The sequence below is a fragment of the Pogona vitticeps genome, chromosome 1 (assembly GCF_051106095.1).
Source record: "Pogona vitticeps strain Pit_001003342236 chromosome 1, PviZW2.1, whole genome shotgun sequence".
In the NCBI taxonomy this organism is placed as follows: Eukaryota; Metazoa; Chordata; class Lepidosauria; order Squamata; family Agamidae; genus Pogona; species Pogona vitticeps.
Genome location: NC_135783.1, coordinates 19,815,481 through 19,839,849, shown reverse-complemented (window position 1 = coordinate 19,839,849; position 24,369 = coordinate 19,815,481). Strand labels below are relative to the sequence as shown.

Genomic DNA, 24,369 nt, shown 5'->3' with positions numbered 1-24,369 from the left:
GTTACAGGACCCACTACTTCTCGGTCACAGGTTCGCCTAAATGCTCTTGGTTTTTTGTTTGTTTCATTCTTCTCTGTGTATGACTGATGTCTCATTTCCAACTTGAGCAGATATAAATCAAGGACATTCAAAATGAACCCGGAAACTATGTATCATGAGCATGTCTTCTTTAAAAAAAAATAGAAAAGTCTATGGAATCGGCCGTAATTCCCGGAAATAGCAAAAGTGGCGACGCTCTAGCCTACCATTGGGATCTCTGTGTCAAATGTCCCTCTTCTTTTCACAGAGTCGGTTCGCTTCCGGGCAGAAAGGTTAACAACTTGTGCGGTCTATCCTTTTGTCTCCATGGTCTCCCTGCAGACTCTGGAGCTCGCTCTCTATGGCGGCGGCGGTGCTGCAGTGCCTCAGCGACCCTGTCCCTCAGGACCTGCCGCCGGCCACCGGGCTGCTCGTAGCCGGAGGCCAATGGGCAGCGGCGGCGGCCGGGGCCGGAGCCGGGGGTTCAGCCGGAGCGTTAATCTTGGCTATGCGTCCGGCCGGGGTTGAGGCGCAGCCGGTGCTGCTGTGCGCGGCGCTGATAGAGGCCGAAGCGGCCTCCCGGACGGAGCTGTGGTTGAGCCGGAGCTTCCTGAGGCAACTGGGCCTGGCGGCGGGGAGGCGGGTGAGGGTCTGGCCGGTGCGGAGGCCGCCGTTGCTAGGCTGGGCCTTGTTGGGAGGAGGAGGAGGAGCCGCGGCAGCGGCGACAACGACGACGGCCGCGGGTGCGGGACGGCTTCCCCGGCTGGGGGTCGGCTCCGGCCTTCTCGTGCGGCGCGGGGAGACCCTGCCGGGCTCGGCCTTTAGGGTCCTGGAGGCCCGGCCGACCTTGCAAGGCCTGTTGAGCGCCGGCACCCGCTTGGCCGTGACGGAACTGAGGGACGGCGAGCAGAGCCGGGCCTCCCCGCCTCCGCCGCCCCCTCTGGTCTCCGGGTGGGCGCACGCCGGCGAGCGGCTGGTGAAGGTGAAGCGCGGCCCCGGCCCGGCCTTAGGGCGAGGCGAGGGCGAGAGCCTTTGGGTGACTCGAGGCTGCTTACACAGCCTGGGGCTCTTCCACGGGGAGTGGGTGTCCCTCACGGGCCAGGAGGGAGACTCCCCCGGGGACGGAGCCAGCCACCTGGCCGTCGTGCGAGCCCTGGACCAAGAGTGGGGGTTTCCTCTTCGGGACCCCGAGGATCGGCCCCGCCGAGCCACCGGGGAAGACGACGACACCTTCCCGCGTGAAATAGGGCTGGCCTCCCCCGCCTTGGCTTTCAATTTGTCCTGCGACCCTTTGGAAGGAAGCCTTCTTAAAATCCAGGTGAGTGTCTTGAGGAGGTGTGACAGAAGCGGTCCAGGCACTTGCTGGGAAAATAGAGGTTTCCAGCCCAACCAAGCCCTTGAGCTACATAAAGTAGACCTGCTGACTCTTAACTCAAGATATGATGTCTGCGAATGATCTGTTGAATCATGGTTCTGCCTCACCAGGAATTATATGTGTGATCTTCTGTGATAAAAGTGTGTCCTCTTCCATCAAGCTATGAGTCTTTCCCTAAAGTTGGGTCTCTTTTCCCACGATTCAGAATTTGCCTGGAAACTAAATTCTAAACAGCAAAAATAATCCTTGGCCCAGCAAAATCTGTCACATTCCAATAGGGTAAATCTATAACCAATCTACTTTGTTATGGTTTGTACAGGATGTTAAATACTAGCACCAAGAGCACAATTGGGCTCTTGAACAATGTCATGATCACCTTAAAAGGAATTTAGTTACAATATATTGCAAAACCCAATTTTTAACTTTAGATATATGGGAATAAAAGGGAAGTGTTAATGTACTAAGTAGCATTATGCCTGAAGTTGTCTTATGAAATAGTACAAGAAAGCAGGGTGGTTAGTGGAGATTACCACTTGAGAATAGAAGATCTGAAAATATATTAAATGGGACAAACATGGTTCCTGTGTCTAAAGGTAATATGTTTATGATTGTAGATAGATCTGCAGTCTGAGTTAAGCATATGAAAATATGTCAGTCTCCTTTCTATTGTGTTTCTTAAAATCTCACTGGCATTTTTGTCTTCTCCCAATTCTCCCAGTTGTTGAATCAACGTCACAAAATTTTAAAAAGGTTGCAAGACCTTTTCCATCCCACATAGTAATTTGTGAGATGTTATTCAAGATATTTGCATATTAATCAACATTTCTTGTGCTGTTCACCTTTCTGTACAATTTCCAGTTCAGGAACTTGTGCTTCAGTACATTTTAAAAATACTATATGTGTTTTTGTGTATATTTTTTCATTGCCAGCCTTAAACATGAGAAGTGGATATTTTTATAGGCAAAAGTGAACACATTGGATCACTTTTGCATCGCCAACCAGGATGTCACAAAAGCTTTCTCTCGATCCCCTCAGCTCTGTTAATGTTCATCTTTGTATGAAAGCTTGCATGTCTGTTCCCTGCACAGATGTGCAGTTGAATGAAAGGAAAACATCCACTATTCACTCAAAGTATCCAGAATCCTATTGATTTAAATTACTGTGTGCGGGTAATCATGGAAGATGCCTCACCATCAAGGGCTGAGTCCCTTTTGCACAATCAGTTGTGCACTGATCAGAAAATTAGGTGTCTGATCAGTTGCATGATGCATACCATGTCACAGTGAAAAAATCCACTGCGTGATTGTTTTTATGCATGCAGTTTTTCTCAGCTGGATTTTGACCTTCAAGTTTATATAAATGTTTTACAAAGGATTGTTGTGATATAGCTGTACACATGGGATGAACTGATTGATGCCCACTTGTGCTTGGGATTTTTCTCTATTCCGCTCTGCACATTTGTACCTCTGATATCTTTGACAGGAGATTGGGAGACTTGCATGAGGGCTGAAGAAAGGTGGAGGGATTTGTAAGCAGTGGGATCAGAGGAAAATGATGAACAAAAATGCAAAATGTTACAATTATGTTAAAGCTAAATATCTATACAAGTTGTTGAAGTTTCAGTTGTGAAACAAGATGTTAAACAACTTTAGGATTATGCACAGAGAGGGGAGTTTGGGTTTTTCTATGTCAGTGGTTCCCAACTTTAATGGTCCTTAGCTGTTTTTGGTCTACAGATCCCAAAAATCTTGGCCAGGACAGCTAGTGGTGAAGGTTTCGAGAAGTTGTAGTCCAAAAACATCTGGGGACCAAAGTTGGGAACCACTGCTCTAGATCATTACAGAATGTGGAGGGTTAGGGCTAGAACATAATAGCTAGCTGTAGCTATAGAAGATTGATATTTCAACCTCCTAGTTATCAATATCACAAAAATAAAACAGAATAGGGCTGTTTGTCCTCTGTAGAGATATGGGGAAGCTGCTGGTGCGCAAGAGGCAAAAGGAAGCCGGTCCTTGTTATCTGTGCCACCCTTTGCCAAGGAGCTCCACATAGAGATTGTGTCCTCACCAACCTACAGCACCAGAGGAGTCTATGACCAAATTCTCTACCGACACTTTCAAACTCCAAGGTTAGCCTTTTAGTTAAGATTACAACATCTGGGTCCCTGTATATGAGATCAAGGGATAATCTTGGTGTTGTGCTTTCTAGTTGCTGTGTAAGCACACTGTAAGTGGGGCATGGCCTTGTTCACATGCGCCATGCTTGAGAAACTTGCTTATGCTTTTCTCCTGAGTAACTGGAAGAGTGAAAAATTGGTTTTGAGGATGTTTAGATTTCCCTCTTAAAACAGTGGCATTTGTGCTGGCTGAAGTCTTACTAACTTCTGTCTCACAGTAGACTACAAACGTTTGCATTTACATACCAACATTCTGCAGTTAGAGCAGAACAAGGTGTGCTGCTTATATACTGCACCAATCGTGCTTAAAGCACTCTGTGTGGTTTATAATTCAATTTACCGACTTTAGAAGGATGGAAGGCTGAATGAACCTCAAGCCAGCTACTTGGAATTGAACCCTTGTCATGAACAAAGTTTGGGCTGCAATACAGCAATTTAACCACTGCACCACGAGGCTCCTTGTTGAGTCTGTCCTAAGGAACCTATGTGTCAGGTGACCTTTATGGACTTGCCTAGTCATTTCTGAAGATCTGGTGGTCAGTAACTCTGGTCATAAAACATCAGTAAGAATATTGATGTTTTTGAAACTTGCATTGAATGCATTGTATTTCTGTAAAATAACAAATGAAACATGACATATAGTATGTAGCTTAAGAGGCAGTACTATTTCACTGGTTTATGTAAAATATATTACATTAGTATTACTTTTTCACTTTACTGGAAAGATGCTAACTCTGGTTTTTAAATATACTGGTTAATTACCGTATTCTCTCCAGGGTAGAAATCTAAATAGACATTACATCACACTAGTTCTCCAATCTGTGAGAGGGAAAAGATGTCAAATATTTCTGATAGCTTCTCCTCTTCTTTATCAGACATTGTAGGATCCGTAGATTTTCTCTTTTCACTGGGTAAATTGATGTAATTATTCTTTTCCATGGCTGTTTTCATAGGCTAGTCCAAGAGGAGGATATTTTGTGCATTCCAACGGTTGGGCATCCTGATTTCTTAGAAGAAAATTCGGAAGAGTTTTTTAGGTATGTCATCTGATACAAGCCCAAATGAATTTTTAGTTTGCAGCCGTCAAGCTGCTTATTCTGAAATCTAGTTTTAAGTATCTTGGGGTTCTTTGAAATAACTTTCTGATGAGAGCTATCCTGGAAAGTTAGAAAATTATTAAGTATGACCTGAGGGTAGCTTTCTTGATCAGCTTGCTAACTTTAAGATGGACTATAGACTAAGAAGGTTCTGTGGAATTAAAGGTCATGCATTACTCAGGAAATAACTAGTGGCCACTGAGAAGTTCCCAACTTCTTCTGTTCCCACAGAATATCATTCTTTAAATAGTTTCGTTACTGCCTATTATTCCTTGATCCAGGATCTTTGTTACTGCTGTTTTAGACTCTTTGCTTTTTCTTCAGGTGGCCAGACCTGTACTTCAAGGTGAAAAAGGTATTACCAGTTGAGGAAAAAGAGCAAAGTGTGGGCTACCTGGCTGATACTCAGAACACTTCTTTATTCCTGGTAAGGGATCAAGATAGTATTAAGGATTCCATTGTAGTATTTATGACTTTTCTAAATCTACTGCAGAAAACAGTGATGCTTTCTAAAGGAATGGTTTTGGCAGGGGTTTAGGTAAATACATGGAGTTTAGAGTTATTAGTGGCTGTTCATCAGGAGTATGGGTATATCTAGCACCTCCATGCATCTCTTTTATCACTTGCTAGGGGATGCGAGAAAATTGCACCCATATTTTATGCTGCTTAGCTTTTATGTCTTGCTGTTAGCCACCCAGAGTAGACTTCGGTCTAGATGGGCGGGGTATAAGTGGAATGAATGAATGAATGAATGAATGAATGAATGAATGAATGAATGAATAAATAAATAAATAAATAAATAAATAAATAAATAAATAAATAAATATCCTGCCAGAGGGATTTCCATAGGTAGATGGCTGGCCATTGTGTGAGCAGAATGTGGAACTAGCATGTTCTTACAATGTGTAGATTAGCAATGTGTGGGACATGCAGTCCCTGGCCTGATTTCATAAAACCTGTAAAAAATCAATTCATATCTTTGTCCTCTTTCTTACAACCCACTGACAGGGAAGGGGAGAGAGAGAGAGAGAGAGAGAGAGAGAGAGAGAGAGAGAGGCTTTTTTAGAGTGATAGAAAAGGAATGTCTCTGTTCATTTGTAGCTCTGCTCCTCACTCATTGCTACTTACATTTCCCACGACTGGCATGTAGTCCCCAAGAGATTACTCCAGAAAGAGTATGTATTTGACAAAAAAAATCCCCTATAAGCCTTACTTTAGGGCCAAAATTCTGTTGCTTCTCTGCAATGTAAGTGAGCAATTGTGCAAGTGAACCTACCAGTACTGTTGGTCAGCTGTTGTGCTCCTCAGCTTTCTCAGATCAGAGAAGCAGTAGCACATTTAGTGATGTGACAGATGTCAAGCAATGAGAGAAAATTGCTGCACAGTTGCCCTTTTGCCCAGAGTTTCCCCCACAGTTAGGATTGTGGCCTAGAAAAAAGAAAATGCTAAGCACCTTGCACCTAACTTTTATTTTCCTTACCAGAAGAAGTAGGGAAATCATCCACTTCCCACCTAAGAAAATCTGGCAGGACCATTTGAGTCACAAGCTATTTACATCTGCTGTAAAAGTGTTAATTGACTGACTTGAGAAGGCCTGTTTCTGTGGAGCAGTGTTCAACCTCCTTGTCTTGTAGGTTGGGTCTACTAACAGTGCCATTCCATCTCTCCCATCTCAACATCCCCATGGTTTTTGGAGCAGCCTGTTACCTGCTGGACTGGGCACTATAGTGAAGCAGCTCTGTGACATACTGGGCCCTCACTTGCACAGTAGGTAAGTCAGCTCACAGGTTTTAAGTTCCATCACATGGCAGACAACAGCAGGTCACTATGGAGTAGACATGGGCACAGACTGCAGTTTGGCTTCACAGTTGTTCCATGTGTGCCCCAGCTTTCTTTGCCCCGTCTCCTCCAGTGGGCATCCTCTCAGAGGCAGCAGTTCAACTTCCCAGCCCTGCCTCCTCCAGGTGCTGCCTCTGAGTGGGTGTCAGCTAGAGGAGATGGGACAAGGGAAGCTGGGTGAACACGGGACAGCTGTGCAGCCAAACCACAGTTCATGCTCAGCTCTACTGTGAAGACTCCAAATGGGTTCTCTGTAACTATTGCCTTTTGTTCTTAAGTAGTTATGAACCCCCAAGCTATATTCCACTTATATGCTGAGAATTACAAATATTTTTCAAGTTATAGAAAGCCCTTCATACTTAAGCTTTGTGCATAGAAAATGTTATGAGGCCATCATGCTTCTGTGAGGTGCTTCCATTGTGTGTAACCAGTGATGTAAAAGAGGTTGATGTTTTCTAGGCTCTTTCCTGTAGCCCAAAGAAATAAAACCAATCTCTCTTTTGAATCTTTGGGTCCGTATGTTGCATGTTGTCCTACAATATCACTTCTTTCCTTTTTGCAAAATGGAATCAGTAAGTTGTCAATTTATATGTTCTAGGGGGACTCTATTGAATGGAGCTGGAAGCATTCTTCTTTCAGGACCAAGTGGTGTGGGGAAAACGATAGCTATCAGAGCGGCCTGTAGCTGCCTCAATCTTCATTTGTTCAAGGTAGTCTGAGTCTTTTAATTAGATATTTAAGCCAACAAGATACTGTCTTTTTCACAAACAGTTGCATGCTCACTGAAGTTGGAGAAACAAGTTGATTGATTAGTAAGGTGCTGTGTACAGTGGTGCCTCGCAAGACAAGCGCCCTGTTTAATGACGAAATTGCATCACGACAAACTTTTGCAATCGCAAAAACAGTCGCTTTACGATGTTTTAAATGGGGTTTTTTTGCTTTGCGATGATCGGTTCCCTGCTTCGGGAACCAATTCTCGTAAAACGACGATTTTCAGCCAGCTGATCGGCGGTTTCAAAATGGCTGCCGGGTAAAAAAAATGGTTCCCTGCTCTTTTCTGGGACGGATTCCTCGCTGCATGGGCAGTGAAAATGGCCATGCTATGGAGGATCTTCACTGGACGGTGAGTTTCAAGCTCATAGGAATGCATTAATCGGGTTTTAATGCATTTCTATGGGCTTTTTTATTTTGCATTACGACGTTTTCGTTCTACAGTGATTTCGCTGGAACGAATTAACATCGTAATGTGAGGCACCACTGTATTTAGCCAACTGCACGATAAGGTATACAACCAGCATCTCGCTAATTAGTTTCAGTTAGTGGCTGTAACTTCTGTGACCACACCAAGAAAAAAACCAATATGATTTTGGCCTTGGACTCTTAACATGCGCAGAACGAAGGACTTTAGAGAAGGACCGTTGGGAGAGAGAACAGATTAAAAAAAATTCTTTACCCAGCGTGTTGTTAGTTTGTGGAACTCCTTGCTACAGGATGTGGTGATTGTATCTGGCCTAGATGACTTCAAAAGGGGATTGGACAGATTTCTGGAGGAAAAGTCCATCGCAGTTTACAAGCCATGATGGGGATGTACAATCTCCAGGCATAAGAAGGAAGGTACTGTTTCCTTCTGTATATAAGATGATACTTTTGTCTAAAAAAATTTAGATTAAAAATTGAGGGTCGTCTTATACACAGAAGCAAGGAGGGAGAGGGATCAATGTACTTTGATCTCTGCTTTCCCCTCCACTATTTTTGGTTAGAAACGTGGGGGGGGGTTGTCTTATACATGGGGGTGTCGTATACAGGGGGGAAAAGCGGTACCTCCAAATGCAGGGGAGGGGTATCAGGAGACAGGTAAAGTGGTACCTCGATTTATGAACTTAATCCGTATTGGAACGGCGTTCGTACGTCGAAAAGTTCGTAAATCGAGGCAAAGTTTCCCATAGGAATGCATTGAAAACCATTTAATCCGTATCTTTTGACCAAACTCCAGGAGGCAGTGGAAGACAGGAGGGCCTGGCATGCTCTGGTCCATGAGGTCATGAAGAGTCGGACACAACTTAACGACCAAACAACAACAACTATAGTCTTTCTTTAAAAATGCTGCTCTGTTGCCCAGTTGCACCTACAATTAAAGGGCCTGGCTGATCATTACAGTTTTGCCTTCAACCCTTTTCTCACAGTGCAAGGCCTTCATCTCTCTCCTTCTCTTTGATTACATGTAGGTGGATTGTGTTGGTTTATGTGGTGACACCAGTGCATCTACAGAAGCAAAGCTTTGTGCTGCCTTCTCACAAGCTGAACTCTACAACCCCTGTATCTTGCTGATGAAAGATATAGAGATGCTGGGGAGAGATCGTGATGGTCTTGGGGAGGACTCCAGAGTTATCCTTGCATTAAGGCGCCTTCTCCTTGATAGGGAGACAAAAACTAGGTATAAAGAAAGTCACTAAAATTTTTGGATATTCTTCTCTGAAATATGCCTATCACCAGTTAATTAGAACTCTGTAAACTGAGTCACATGTAAATGTTTAGGTGATGATGAAATAATAGACCTGTCAGTCTGTTTTTCTCCACTTCATCCTACCTACTGAGATTAAACCAGCTCTTAGAGAAGTTACAGTGATGCAGCACTGACTACAGGAACATAATGGGTTTGTAATTTTGATTGAAGATTTATGACTCACATTTCTGTGAACTATAGAGTAAAATAAATAAATAAGGTCTTTTGTACATACAAAATTGGTGCCAGGCAGGGTTGGGATTAACTGCAAAAAGTGAGGAAGGAGTTCTAATCTATCAACTGATTAGGCCGACAGTGGATTTAGGTTGATAATGTATTTTCATGTTTCTTAGCAGTTACCCTGTCCTAGTGATCGGCACAACGACCAGACTTGGAGATGTCCCTACGGACTTGCAGACAGCTTTTCTTCATGAAGTGAAAATTGAGACACCGTCTGAAGAGCAGAGGAAGGCCATTCTAAGCATGCTAATGGACAACGTCCTACTGGGCCAGGAAGTGAGCTTGACGAAGCTAGCCCGGCAAACCGCAGTGAGTGACATGCCTTGTAATGACCTAGAAAATTCTGTCAGTGGGACAGCCTGGCTGTTGCATAAAAAGAGGATATACAGGACAATCCTGACTTAGGAGAGAGTGGGCACAGAATGTGGGTCTCCATTTCAGGCAAACTGATGAGCAAGGTATGTTTCCTGCATGTGCTGAAGAATCACATTTCAGTACCAGGAATAATTTCCTTTCCTTATGGAAAAAAACCTATTTCATCAGGGTTGTTGGAAAAGCATTCTCTGCAGCAACATTTCTTCACATTTGTTACCTCAGCCCATCTTTTTAGAAACATAAAAATCTCATGCCCTGCATCAAACCTTCCCCCATATATTTATTTGAAATTTAACTGAAAACAAATGAAAGCATTTTTTTTAATTGCTCTTTTAACAACGTTTTTAAAACATTAATCCCTTGTTTTTAGGGCTTTGTTCTGGGAGATTTTTGTGCTTTACTTTCCCAAAGCAGCCATGCTGCCTACACAAGGATCCAGAACACAAGGTACTGGTGAAGAATCTTTGTGGGCTTTGGGTATTCAGGTAGTATGTGCAATTACAGTATTTTGGTTTTGCTCGCTAAAAAATATTTCAGTTGGCTCTAGATGGGGTCAGGATATACATAATAATTTTGTACATAATAATGCTGTTTAACATCTATATGAGGCCGCTGGGTGGGGTCTTCAGGGGGTGTGGGGCCTTGTGTCATCAGTATGCTGATGACACCCAGCTCTACATCTCCTTTTCACCAACTGCAGGAGATGCCGTTCTGTCCCTTCAGCGCTGCCTGGGGACTGTACTGCAATGGATGCAGGAGAACAGGCTGAGGCTGAACCCGGACAAGACAGAGGTACTGAGGTTGGGTGCCCCCACAGCTGGGAGATTGGGAAACTCCCTCTCTTTTGGGGGGGTGACTCTTCCCGCCAAGGATGGGGTCCGCAGCTTGGGGATCCATCTGGACCCGGCGCTCACTATGGAAACTCAGGTCCGTACCGCCTTTTTTCATCTTAGGCGGATAGCCCAGCTGCAGCCCTATCGATGTTGGGGCACTCACTACCTTGGTGCATGCGCTCGTAATCTCAAGATTAGACCACTGTAACACGCTCTACATGGGGCTGCCTTTGAGGCTGCTGTGGAAACTTCAGGTGGTGCAGAATGCGGCGGCCAGACTACTTAGTGGAGTGAAAAAATACCAGCATATTTCTCCCACTCTGGCCGCATTGCATTGGCTGCCCATTCGTTTCCGCATCGACTTCAAAGTGTTAATGCTTACGTACAAAGCCCTAAATGGTTTAGGGCCTCGATACCTGGCGGAACGCCTACTCCCACCAAGATCTACCCGTGTCACTCATGCGAACCAGGAGGTGAGGCTGAGGAGCCTAACGCCGAGCGAGGCCCAGAAGGAAAAGACAAGAAATCGGGCCTTCTCGGCGGTGGCTCCTCGCCTCTGGGACAACCTACCTCCTGAGCTTGGTGTGGCTCCCTCGCTGGATATCTTCAAAAATCAACTTAAAACATGGATGTTTCGGCAGGCCTGCCCTCCAGTAAATCCCTGATGCTCTTTCCTCCCCTCGATTTGCCTCTTTTATTACGTCTTTTATTATTATATATATTTATTGTTCTATTTTATGTTGTTAGCCGCCTAGAGTGGTCTTAACCGGCTAGATAGGCGGGATAATAAATAAATAAATAAATAAATAAATAAATACTCTTAAGAACTTGAGGCTGGTCTTAAAAAGTACATATAGGAAGGCTTTGGAGTAGCACAAGGAACAAAGAGCAGTAATCCAGCCTTTTTAGTCTCTTTGTGTCCTCTTTGGTTGGGTTGGGATTTAGGTAAAAGTCCCTGGTAAAAATACTCAAAAGAAAATTTGCTAGAGTTGATCTGTATATTTGTCTTCTAGCCCTTTCCAGGTAAAAAGTTTTCAGAGATTACATAACTCCCTGTCTTCTGTGTTGTCTTACTTCCTTTTTTCAGCTGTTATTTATTAGTCTGCTGCTATATTGGTGTAGTTTTTCAGTTGTAGTAGCATGATGTCTTCCCCTTTTACTGTAGGGTTCCATCTTCTCTAAGAGACGTATTATGAAGCAGTCTCTGTGTTAAGGTCTTCAGGAGAGGACTTGAATGTGCCATTACTTACAGTGGTCTGCTTCTAGAGGCATGGGGCTTTGTATATATGACTCCCAGAATCCCCCAGGCAGCTGTTTAGAGAGTTGTAGTCCAACAACACAAATTTGCACACCCCTGTCCACTTCATGGGTGCACATAAATTCATGTTATTCCAGTACAGTGCATCTGCTTCAGAGTTGTGGTAAGTTCTCTGTTGTTACTTTTAGAAAAGATAGGATGACACATCTCATTTTTTCAGTCTGCTTAGTGCATTTTGACAATTTTAATGATTCAGTTGGTTAATTTCTTTTAATGATATTTATTAGCTGCTTTGAGTGCTATTATTTTTAGTTAAAAGATCAGATTAAAATGTAGTAAACGCTGAATGTGGTGGTGTCAGAACCAATCCGATTTGACTACAGTACACTGTTAAATGAGTGAAAACAAATGGAACCATCTTGGTTTCATTTTAGTCATCAAGCACAGTTCCTACTGAAAGCCATATAGTGCTGATTAGTGGACTGATGATGCTCCCTGCTGCGGTGCAGATATTTCATTGGCACAATGCATCTCTGTAGTCAACTTCCCTAAATGCCATTGTAGCTCACTAGGCTCCCATCAAAAACTGAGGAACACTTTCCTTGAATTACATCAGCAGCTGAACTCTAGAATTTAGAGACATTCAGTCTAATCAACTGGTAGTTACCAAAACTGTTGCAAACAACTTTCTGTTTTGTCTTTTCCAGCTTCCTGGGGGGACTGAGTGATGACGAAGAGCATGATTTTTGTGCTGCTGGCTTCCCTCTTCTGGCAGAAGATTTCAGTGTTGCACTGGATAAATTACATGAAGCTCATTCGCAGGCAATAGGAGCCCCAAAGGTGTGGACCACACTAATAAAAATCTTTGATATTTGAGTTAACTGGTTATAATACTGTAATTAAGTGGAGCATGTGGCCTATTTTGATGACTTATGTTGCAATAAATGAGGGTCTCTAATGAAGACTCTGTAGTGTGTTGGTGCTTTTAATAATTTATTAATGAAACCTCAGGGCTGCATTTGCTAATGAAAGTGCTCAATACCTGATAACAACAGCTTAACCAGAAGAGTCTCCAGTCACATACTTTTAAGTCAACAAAATAGTGAAGCAACACAAAGTGGCATCAGCACTTGGGGTAAAATAATTCAGCAGTAACCTGTAAATTAGAGTCCTAACTGTGGACTGTATGTGTTTCCCAAAGCCCTTGATGCCCCCTAGCCAGCTAAATGTTTTTATGTCACAAAAGGCGTTTTCTACTCCTGACAGCCTTTAGGATGAGGTTTTGCAATAAAACAGGTTGCAGTGACCTGAAACAACAGCCCAAATGGAACTGGGCATCTGATTACTTCTGCTTGGTAATTTTTATATTTGTAGTTTTATTTGATTTTTTGGAGGTGCTGCTGCCTGTAGTGGAATATGTGGGCAGAAGACTAGTTCCTCTCTAGTCCCTTCAGAGTTGGCCACTCTCCAGCATTATAAAACAGAATATTATTCCGTGCTTTTGCAACTAGGGAGACAGGGGAACATCCTAGCTATGAATTTTCAGAGATACAATATAACACCACGAAATCCTCTTATATGTCATAATGTTAAAGAATGGAATATGCAGCAGGTATATCACTGCATAATGTCGCTGTGGGTTAAACCGCAGAAGCCTCTGTGCTGCAAGGTCAGAAGACCAGCAGTCGTAAGATCAAATCCACACGATGGAGTGAGCTGCCGTCGCTTGTCCCAGCTCCTGCCAACCTAGCAGTTTGAAAGCATGTACTGTAAATGCAAGTAGATAAATAGGTACCACCACGGTGGGAAGGTAACGGCATTCCGTGTCTAGTCACACTGGCCATGTGACCATGGAAGATTGTCTTCGGACAAACGCTGGATCTATGGCTTGGAGATGGGAATGAGCACCCTGCCCTAGAATCGGACAAGACTGGACTAAATGTCAAGGGGAACCTTTACCTTATGGAGGATCACCATTACATTTTGTAGCAACTTTATGTCGGCCCATGGTTCGCTATCCTGAATATTTGCTAGATTAGAAGTTTTATGAGGTTTTTTATTTTTATGTTATTTTTGTGAAAGTCACCCAGAATGGTGACTTGTCTACTTAAATGAGTGGGGTATAAGTTAAAATACAGTGGTGCCTCGCTAGACAGTTACCCCGCATGACAGTTTTTTCGCTAGACATTGACTTTTTGCGATCGCTATCGCTATAGCGATTCGCAAAACAGTGATTCTTATGGGGGAATTTCGCTGGACAATGTTTGGTCCCTGCTTCGCAAACTGATTTTCTCTAGACGACGATTTGCTTTTTGCTAGACAATGATTTCGCTAGACAGCTATTTCAGTGGAACGGATTATCGTCTAGCGAGGCACCACTGTAAATAAAATAAAATTATATGTGAGATATCAAAGTTGTAATATAGATGATTCCTTGTGAAAACCAGTGGCATTTTGCGAAGGGAAAGGATTGTGTAATTAACATGGTAGCAATCAATTGATAGAACAGAGTAGAATACTTTTATGTGATTCAGAGACTTTATGGATCAACATCTCTGTTTTTGAGAGTGACATTTAAAAAGTGGTAATTGCAAATTCTGGTTTATCCAATGCAGTTCTGGAATTTTTAAGTTAAAGGCCTATTTGGTTTGTTGCAGATACCCTCTGTCTCCTGGCAAGATATAGGTGGGCTTCAGGATGTGAAGAAGGAGATCCTGGATACCATTCAGCTTCCCCTTGAACACCCAGAATTACTGTCTTTAGGCCTTCGTCGCTCTGGACTTTTACTGTATGGCCCTCCTGGAACAGGAAAGACATTGCTAGCTAAAGCTGTAGCAACGGAATGCACCATGACATTCCTCAGGTGAGTTCTATGTAAATTAAGTGATTAGAGGAACCTGGGCACTGAAATATAGTTATAACTCTGAATATTCTCTTTTTCAGTGTGAAAGGCCCTGAGCTCATAAACATGTATGTTGGACAGAGTGAAGAAAATGTGCGTGAAGGTTAGTGTGGAGCTCTCATGTTTCCAGAGTTGTCAGCTATGTGAGAAAAGCATTCTTGTAAATACCTGATCTCTTTTTTTTAAAGAGCTTAACTCCCTTGAAGTGCTCACACCTGAAAAGATGGGCATGAATTTTCTGACAGCCCTCGGGGTTGAAAAAGCTGCCCACTGCTGAAAACCCATACCTTTTCAATTTATGACCCTGCTCTGCTAATTCCCTTGTTGGGAGAAATGTGACATATAAATAAAACTACAGTTGTGCCCCGCTTGCCGATTAACCTGTTTGACAATGAATCCGCTTTATGATGAGTTTTTTGCGATCGCTATTGCAATCGCAAGACGATGATTCAAAGGGGTTTTTCGCTTGACGACAATCGGTTCCCTGCTTCGGGAACATTTTTTGCTTAACTATCAAAAACAGCTGATCGTCAGGTTTTCAAAATGGCTCCCCGCTGTGCAAAATGGCTCCCCGCTGTGTTCAGGATGGATTCCTCGCTTTACAGGCACCGGGAAATGGCTGCCCTATGGAAAATCTTCACTGGACGGTGAGGTATTTCCCCCGTTGGAACACATTGACCGGTTTTCAATGCATTTCAATGGGTTTTTGGGGTTTTTTTGCTTGACGACGATTTCGCTCTACAGCGAGTTTGCTGGAACGGATTATTGTTGTCAAGCGAGGCACCACTGTACTACTATTAATAATAATTCTAGCGTAGACTTTTATAATATAGGGAAGTCCTGTTGGTGTTTTTAGTGTCTTCAGTCTCGGGGGGGGGTAAAGCTGTTAACATGGGAAGCAACTGGAGTTTTGGCTTCTGGATGTTGTTCTTCTTCTGGACAGTTTTGGGATTCTAGTCTGAATGCTTGCAGTAAATAAGGTCTGAGCGTCTTTTCCAGGCTAATTTTGAAGCACCAAGTTTCTTATAAATAAGTTCAGGCTGAAGCTGCTAGGAGCCATTGTGTGATCTGATTTGTACTGTCAAAGCAACTGGTGGAGTGCCTGTGGTGTAATGAACTTGCCTTTGACACACATCCTATTTAAGCACTGGACATGAGGACGGCCGTGTTTGCAGAGTGTGTCCTTGGCCTACATCTGGAGTGGACAGACTTTAGTCTTGTTTTTCACTAAAAGTCCATGATTCCCTAGCTGTAACCTGTTACCAAACAGCTGCTCAGAACAGGACGTGAAACAGAGGAAGAAAGGGCATATTCTCAATCTTCAAATATGTTTTCAGGATTGGAAATAGTACACTAACAGGTTGTCACAAGACAGATAGCCAGTGTGGTGTAGTGGGTAGAGTGATGAACTCATGGAGGTCGGGAAGAACTTTAAAAGGCAAACGGAGATCAAAGAGCCCTTTCCCGACCTCCCTTTTCGCTCCTGTAAAAGTGTCTTACAATGTTTGGACGCTGTTTTAAATGATTGCAATGGTTAGTCCACCTCCTGAAACCTATGCAAACTGATTTTGGTGTTGTTCTGACACTTCCTTAATTTATGATGATTTTTTGTTTTTTCCATTGGAAACCATTAGACAGACCATCCAATGGTTTCCTATGGAGAAAAAACAAAAAATCATCATAAATTAACGAAGTGTCAGAACAACACCAAAATCAGTTTGCATAGGTTTCAGGAGGTGGACTAACCATTGCAATCATTTAAAACAGCGTCCAAACATTGTAAGACACTTTTACAGGAGCGAAAAAGGACTTCGCAAAGGCATTGAAATGTATTGAGTCGGCTTCAATACATTCCAATATAGGAAACATTGTTTCACTCAACGATGTTTCCTATGGGGATTTTCACTGAACGATGGCAATCCGTTCCAATTGGAACAGATTAACCAGTTTTCAATGCATTCCTATGTGAAATGGTGTTCACAGAACGATGTTTCACACAACGTTGATTTTTTTTGGAACCAATTAACATCGTTGTGTGAGGCACCACTGTATTTTCAAAAGCCCAATGTTTCCTGAGTTAACATTTTTTTAAAAAACATTCTTCATTTCTATTTTAAGGACAAAATGCCATTGCTCAGCTATTTAAAATCTTGTTCGAACAAGAAGTGGCCTGCCCTTTTATGGCCATTTGTCTTACAGTACTTTGTTTGAGCTCATTTTGTCTTCACACTGTTTGTAAATATACGCAATTTATTTCATCTGTAAGCAGCTTACTTGGTTCCTTGCTTGGGCTCTAGGTTCATTTAATTATGCTCCAATTATAGCCTGTTCCCTGTTCCCTGTCTGTAACTATACAACTGCTGCATAGAGCTTACAGGGCATACCTAGTGTGGTATACTGGATAGAGTGACAGACAAGAATTCAGGAGGCCTTGGTTCGAATTCCCGCTCACCCTGGAAACTCACTAGGGGAGTAGAACTGGTAAAGCCACTCCTTAAATATCTCACTTACCTTGAAAGCCCTATAAGGGGCCCCATAAGTCAGTTTTGACTTGATTGCACCTCACAACAGAGCCTGTAGTGTGACAGATCTAACTGTTCTCGTATCTTTACCATGTTGAAACCTCTGACTAGTTCTGTACTATTTTTTAATTACTGAGACATTTGACAATTAGTTTTTAATATTGTCTGTGGTTGTTTTTAATATTTAATCACGAGCTACTTTGGGTAGTTTTCTCCTGGAGGAAAAGGAGAAAAGGGAGCAGAAATGTTTAAAATGGATTAATAAATGCACCATCTTCCTGCTACCTCACAAAATGAATTTCTGCTGTGCAGACATATAAGATGAGGCCAGTTCCACAGAGCTTGTAATTCAGATTTCAAGACAGATGGAGGAAATGAACAGAAAAAGCCAGGAAATGAAGACCATCTGCCAGAGTGGGGCAAGCAGTGACCGTGGTGACTGGCTGCTGTGCTCCTTTCCACTCTGCAGCTGCTTCCCCATCCTTCTAAACTGAAAAGGTTCCACCACTCCCTTTCCCATATTCTGCTAGTGTGATCACATCTTCCTAGGCTTTTTCAGAGGCAGGCAGCATGCATTTTAGGATGCATCTTTTTTTGTGTGCAAAGGAACACAAACTGGTTTTTCATTTGTAATTGTTATTATGTATGCTGCTGGTTTTAGCAGGTTTGCAAAATGCATACTGTCTCTCTTCCTAGTGTTTGCCAGAGCCAGAGCAGCTTCTCCTTGTATTATCTTTTTTGATGAGCTTGATTCATTGGCACCCAGTCGTGGTCGGAGTGGAGATTCAGGAGGTGTAATGGACAGGTGAGTGCTTTCTGTTGCTCTTAAAGAGTGGATAGGCTTCTTCCTGTGGCTTACACAATATTGCATTTCACTTCTCCATTGCTTTTAGAGATGGCCTCTTCTGCCCGACACCCATGCAGGCCTTTAAACCTTCCTTGAGCCATGCTTGTGTTCTGGGCTGGCATTCCATAAAATTGGACTCCTAACAGTAAACAGTAAGAAAATTCCCCTCATCAAGATCGTAACGATTAAACGTCTTCTGTCCTTCAGGCTAGATCTGATGAGGCTGTGTTTTTATTACCATGGGTTAGTCCTAGAATACTGTGAGGAAAGATAATATATTTTATTTAAAATATTTATAGCTCACTCTTTCTTATTTATTTGTAACCTCCTCAAAGGATTCCTTGAAAAGCTCCATTTTTAGTTGTTTTTTAAATACATGGAGGGAGGCTTCTGGCGTAATTCCTGTGGCAGTGCATTCCACAAGGAAGGTGCCATAGCAGAGAAAGCCCAGTTTCCAGGGTTGTTTTGTTTTGTTTTGTTTTCTGGACCTTTCACTGTATTAATATTCATAGGCACATGGTCCCTGAGGACCTAGTCAGACAGGCAGTCGAACTTGGCAGAAGACATTCAGACAGGTAGCAAGGTCCCAATCCATTCAGGGCTTTGTAAATTAGAATGAACACCTTGAACTTGGCACAGAAGCAGACTGTTAACCAATGTAGACTAGCCAAGATTGGGATAATGTGATCCTGTTTCTTCACCCCAACAATCAATCTGGCTGCTGCATTTTGAACCTTTTGAAGCTTCTGTGTCAGCCTCAAGGGAAGCCCCACATGGAATGCATTACAGTAGCCAATGTTTGAGACTACCAATGGACCAATTTTGTTAGGGACCTAACACCCAGATAGGGGCACAGCTGGGTGACACACTGTAGTTGGAATAATGCAGTGCATGTCGTAGTAGAGACCTGTTTTTCCATAGTCAGCATTGTATCTAAAATCATGCCCAAATTACACAGCTGGTCCTTGACTGGAAAGATAAATCCATTACATCTGAGGAAGGTTAGACCCCAGACAAGCAGATGGGCACCCCCGCCCCAAGCAATATGATCTCTGTCTTGTCTGGATTCAGTTTCAGCCTGTTCCTCCTAGTCCAGTCCAGTACTGCACGAAGGCGCCCCTCTAGATGCTGGGTGGCATCCACTGCAGGTGATTTAATAGAAAGGTAGGGCTACATATCATTTGTACAACAATGACACCTTATATAGATGTTAAACAGCATTGGCCATTGAGAAAGACCAAAGCCATCTTAGTGCAAGACCACCAATCCTTAGTCCCAATAGTCTATCCAGGAGGATACCATGGTCTACAATATCAAAGATGGTTAAGAGATCAAGGAGAACTCTTTTACATCTAGGTCTCCAAGGCAATTGTCAATTATAACAGCTGTAGCTTTAAGGAGAAAGAGGACATGGGAAGATGAGGAACTTGTCCTTGCATTGAGAAGCTTTAAGATTTTTAGGACTGCTGTCTCTTAAGAAATGGAAGATGGGATAGGTTAGGAGTGAACAAAGTGCAGCACTCCAGATATTGCTGGGTTGCAACTCCCATAATTCCTTGCTAGCATAGTCAGTGGTGAAAAATTCTGTGAGTTTCTGTCCATCAACATCTAGACAGTTGCTGTCCTTGGTGTAAGCAGAATCTTGGGATTATATGATCTAAAGTACTGATCCTGAAACATGTCAGGAGGTATTCTTTTGCAAACTTTCAAACTTTTCTTTCTTTTCATTTCAATTTTTACCCTGCCCATCTAGTGGCCAGGCCACTGCTCTGGGTGGCTTATAATTAAGACATTAGGACATCAGGATAAACATATGTTAAATTTCACTAGTGATATAAATTAAAACATTAAACAAAGAAAATCCCAAACGTAACTATATAAAGAATTCTAAACTAAGGCAAAAGATGGTGGCAAAGCCATGAGAATCAGACCATATCATACTTGTTGGAGGAAATACTTTACCTTTGAAACTTGGTCTATTCTGTAGATTTGAGTTACTTTACTTCACTATGCTTGTGCCCTACACTGTCTGCACAAGCTGTTCTCTTCAAAGTAGTGTTTCTCTCAGTAATGTACAGCACCTATTATAGGATATTTCTACACTCTGAAGAGTTAGGAGCTGGCATACATACCTAAACCAGTTATTTATGTATGCACTCTTTAGATTAGCAAGTCAGCTTATTTGCTGAGTACACTTGGATTTATGCCAGCCCTGTGCTTCCATTGGTAGAGTGGTGTCTCAGCTACTAGCAGAGCTTGATGGACTTCATTCTTCAAGAGATGTGTTTGTTATTGGAGCTACAAATAGACCAGATCTTCTGGATTCAGCATTGCTCCGGCCAGGCAGGTATGATTCTAGTTGTTCTGGGTTTACTTCTGCTATTACATCCATCTTCCTTTGGTGAAGAAGATTGCTGGGATTGAGATTTTTTGAAATAAACCAAGCCTTTTTGGCAGTGCAAAACTAACATAGATTAGTATTGCATTCACATTTTCCCCACTAATTTCATCTTTGATAATACTTGGTTTGTTGGTGGTTGCATGTCTTGGTGTAGGATAGGATCCCCACCCCCATTTGTATGTGGCAAAAGATTCCAACAAAAGGGGGAAACCTCTGCCCAAAGTATGGTGCCTCCCCATGAGGAGAACTCTGTCCTTGCCTCTTTGTTGCTGGATGCATTCTTCATTTTCTATAAAGTGTTGAACCCTAGAGCTGCTTTGGAAGGCCTCATAATTCAGGGTTACATAGACTGAGAAAAACTGTACTGATTATACATAGATCTATAAAATAAAATGAAACAAATGTATTTATGTAAACTCTCTTGCTCTTCTAGTGCTTTTGCAATATTCAGGATGATTTACAACACAGTGCAGGTTCCCTAACTTTGAGGCCACTCTTGATTTGGTTGAAATGTGGTGTATCTGATTATTGTTTGCCTGAATGCTGCTGCTGATGGAGAGCAGATTTGCTCTAGCAAGTAGTCTTTGAAGAAAGAGACCTGGTACATCTAAGTAGCTGATAAGAAATGTCTTTGGTTCGTTGTGGCAGTTTTGTGCCTTTTCTAGCTACCAGGGCAGTGATATGTATGCTGGATAACAATGCTTTCTTTATAAAAAGTTTGTTTTGTGTTTACTTGACAGATTTGATAAGCTGATCTATGTTGGCATAAATGAAGACCGAGACTCTCAGCTGCAAGTGCTAACTGCCATTACCAGAAAGTGAGTGGCTTCCACTCTGCCTCCGGAAACATAACAATAGTGCAGAAAGGCCCTACACTTTTTAAATAGAGAATCTCTTGTAAATGGGCTGTTCACACTCCTAGTTAAAACAAGTCCAGTTTATAGCAGATGGCTGTGTCCCAAGTGTATCTCTGTACAACTGTTCAAACTGTAATTTCTTTCGTGCATTCAAATGATTATTTAACCTGTGATTTGGAGGGTTGTGAGCCAGCATTGTGCTTGGGCATTCCCTCTTTGCTTTCTCTCTGACTCTTGCATCTGGTTTTATTCGTCATTTTCAGTTTCAAGCCAGCAAACTACAATTTGAAGGATTCCACCAAAAAAAAATCTGCAACATATGTTGAAATTTGAGTTTTTAACTGATTGATCATATTGGAAATTCAGCATCTGCTTTGTCACACTTCTCAAGCAGATACTAACTTGTAGCTATATTTTTCTCTGGCAGGTTTAAATTAGATCCTTCAGTGAGTCTCATTGGAGTCCTTGATAAATGTCCCACACACCTAACAGGCGCAGACTTGTATGCGCTGTGTTCAGATGCCATGATGTCTGCAATCAAAAGGAAGGTGGAATGGATAGAGGAAGGTAAGGAGCTAGCTTAGTGTGGCAACCACCAGCTAAAGTACAAAAATTAAAAGTGAACAAGACATGATGAAAAGCATCTGGTAAAAACAGTTTGTACATGAATTGTACAATGAAATTACAGCCAGTGAGCTACATATTGGATTCATCCCCAGTGAAAGGACAGAAAAAATAGTATATATTTTAAGTAAAATAAAGCAAAGCAAAAGCGTGCTGCTTATATAAATAAAAATCATGTTTGAGCAGCTGTTTGGCAAAGTTCAGATATACTGTAAGTGTAAGACTTAAGTGAACTGGGAATATGGTGGAGGGCAATGGCCCACCCTGACAGCACATTCCCCCCCCCCCAAGAAACGAGAGGTGAGCGCAAAACAGAAATGAAACACATAAGCCTTGGAGGAGAAAAATGCTATCATAGTTGGCCAACAAACTTTCATCTGGGGGAAAAACCATGTAAAGGTTCTGGGTGCATGTAAACCCAGTAATATGCCTAAAGTGAATTGTTTTTCAAATGCTTTTGTTCTCCTTTTCCAGGACTGGATACCGAAAACTCAGAGCTCATGCTGACGATGGAGGATTTTGTAGAAGCTGCAACAGGGCTGCAGCCTTCTGTTTCCGAACCTGAACTGCTTAGATACAAATTGATCCAACAGCAGTTTACTACTTGATAGCAACCAGCCGGGCTGGAAAGGAATACAGATGATTGAAACCATTTTAATTTACTAATCTGGAATAAATTTTGGCATGGGAAAACCACTGGTGTTGGAGATGTGAGAAAGGCACTGTTTGCCAGAATCGACTGGATTCAGATGAGAGACAAATCACGGTCTGGTGGATTCAGAAAAAAGAAAAATGGAAGTGATATTAATGGCTGCTCCGTTGGATAGGAACTGCTGAGCACTAGTCGTAATTTGTGTACAGTCCCATTGCTGATATATTTATGGTGGTCAACATGGAATATACCCCAGGATGCTAATAATGTGGACCTATGAAAGCAGGGAGAGTCACTGTGTAAGTATCTAAAACTGTCTAAATAAAGACAGGCTTATATCCAAAAGCAAGAGAGTAGATGGTACTTAAATTTGCTAACACATCTAGGCCTTTATATTGGACTATATTGGTGTTGTGTATGATTATCCTCCATTTATATGTGATATGGGGAGTGGTTTAGATTTTTTTAGCCTTTCTGGAAATACCAGATATTTCCAGCTGCACTGGCAAAGATCTGTAAATCAGGCAGCCTAGCAAGCTTTAGTCTGACATAAAAACCTAGCAGGATATTCAACTTCAGTTTATTTATTACATGTTTCATTTGACTTTGTTAATGAAGCAAAATGTAGCAGACTATTACCAGCATACCAATAACATCACTTCTGGAATATCAAAAGAAATTCTCCCCATGGTTTCATGTAAATGTTCTTAATCCTGAATCATTAACACGCCCAACACAATCAACTGGTTTATATGTCTTCATATTAATAGCTCCCAGTTAAGGTTGCTCCTCACACCAAGGTGCCCAGTTTCATTCCAAAATCAGATATGAAGTCAAGCCAAAAAAGAGCCAGAGTATAAATGTCAGCTAGAAGTTCCTGGACCAGAACTACATACATGATCAGTTTCTGATGGAAAAGTAGTTCCATGTCGGCTTTAGAAATTGTGTTTAATGCCAATGATGGACCTGCCGTAAACTTGGCAACTGATGCCAGGGTTTCTCAAGAGTCACGCAAAGCACCAAAGAAAAACTCCTCAATCAAATTCCTGTTGAAATGCATAGGAGCTCTGCAGTACATACTTTGTTACTAAAATATTGCTTTGTAATGTTCCACTAACCCCAGAATTGTTTTTACTGAGCATTATACCAGATAATATAGATAAGACAAAGAACTACCTAGTTTTATATATATAGTCACTGCAGCCAGCCAGAATTCTTTATGCTAAGAACTGGAAGAAATCAGAGATACCAAAACAAGAGGAACTCATTGAGAAGATATGAGAAGCGGCAGAAATGGGTCAGAAATGTTGAAAGACTGTCCGGTACAAATGGCAACTGGACAATGGGATTTATTATATAAATGGCTTGAGTCACCAGATAGTTTTAATTCTATGTTATTCAAGCACTAAGTTGAAACCTGAAGGGCGGTCAAATTGTAGAAAGGTGAAAAATTGACTTGATATTGCAACATGAACAAACAGATTGGATGACAGTACATTCTGTGTTCTCCTTCCCCTCTTTTTCCCCATATCCCCTTCTGCCTTTTGTACTCCTTACCTTATCCCTAGTTTTTTAAAAATTAAAAATAAATTTAAAAAGAAAGCAATGCATAGGAGCTCTGCAATCACTGTAGTTATTGAGGAGTGTCGGGGACAGAAAGTCTCCCAGGCACAAGTGTTCACACTGCACAAACTCAGACCTTAAGTAAAAACGAGGAAGCTGTGACCCAGCTGTTATTACACTCCAGACTCCCATCAGCCCCAGTTGGGAGAATCGGAGCTGTAATCCACAGATTCAGTTTGTGGCAAGGGAAAAAGAAATCTTTCTATATCTTGTCTTACTCTCCCAGT

The 24,369-nt window shown here is 42.2% G+C and overlaps 1 protein-coding gene across 2 annotated transcripts; it reads left to right on the top strand.

The window, feature by feature from the left end:
* The first annotated feature begins 304 nt into the window (after positions 1-304).
* Positions 305-24,143, top strand: PEX6 (peroxisomal biogenesis factor 6). 2 transcript variants are annotated; one of them, XM_072988907.2, is made up of 17 exons: positions 305-1,336; positions 3,358-3,521; positions 4,523-4,606; positions 4,991-5,093; positions 6,301-6,437; positions 7,104-7,215; positions 8,731-8,939; positions 9,365-9,557; positions 9,994-10,070; positions 12,422-12,554; positions 14,372-14,577; positions 14,658-14,719; positions 17,835-17,943; positions 20,216-20,332; positions 21,127-21,204; positions 21,671-21,810; positions 22,342-24,143. In XM_072988907.2, the coding sequence occupies exons 1-17, from the start codon at positions 380-382 to the stop codon at positions 22,473-22,475; spliced, it is 3,015 nt and encodes a 1,004-aa protein (XP_072845008.2). In that variant the 5' UTR covers positions 305-379; the 3' UTR covers positions 22,476-24,143. The 2 variants fall into 2 exon arrangements, with proteins under 2 accessions (XP_072845008.2, XP_072845007.2); XM_072988906.2 differs by having other exon boundaries at positions 9,362-9,557.
* Positions 24,144-24,369: the final 226 nt, after the last annotated feature.

What these genes read in the sequence shown, in the direction of transcription:
- PEX6 (XM_072988906.2), top strand. Translation starts at nt 380, where the DNA reads ATGGCGGCGGCGGTGCTGCAGTGCCTCAGCGACCCTGTCCCTCAGGAC. An exon ending in GGCCCTCACTTGCACAGTAG is followed by an intron (nt 6,438 to 7,103) that starts GTAAGTCAGCTC and finishes TATATGTTCTAG; the next exon opens with GGGGACTCTATTGAATGGAG. An exon ending in TCAATCTTCATTTGTTCAAG is followed by an intron (nt 7,216 to 8,730) that starts GTAGTCTGAGTC and finishes GATTACATGTAG; the next exon opens with GTGGATTGTGTTGGTTTATG.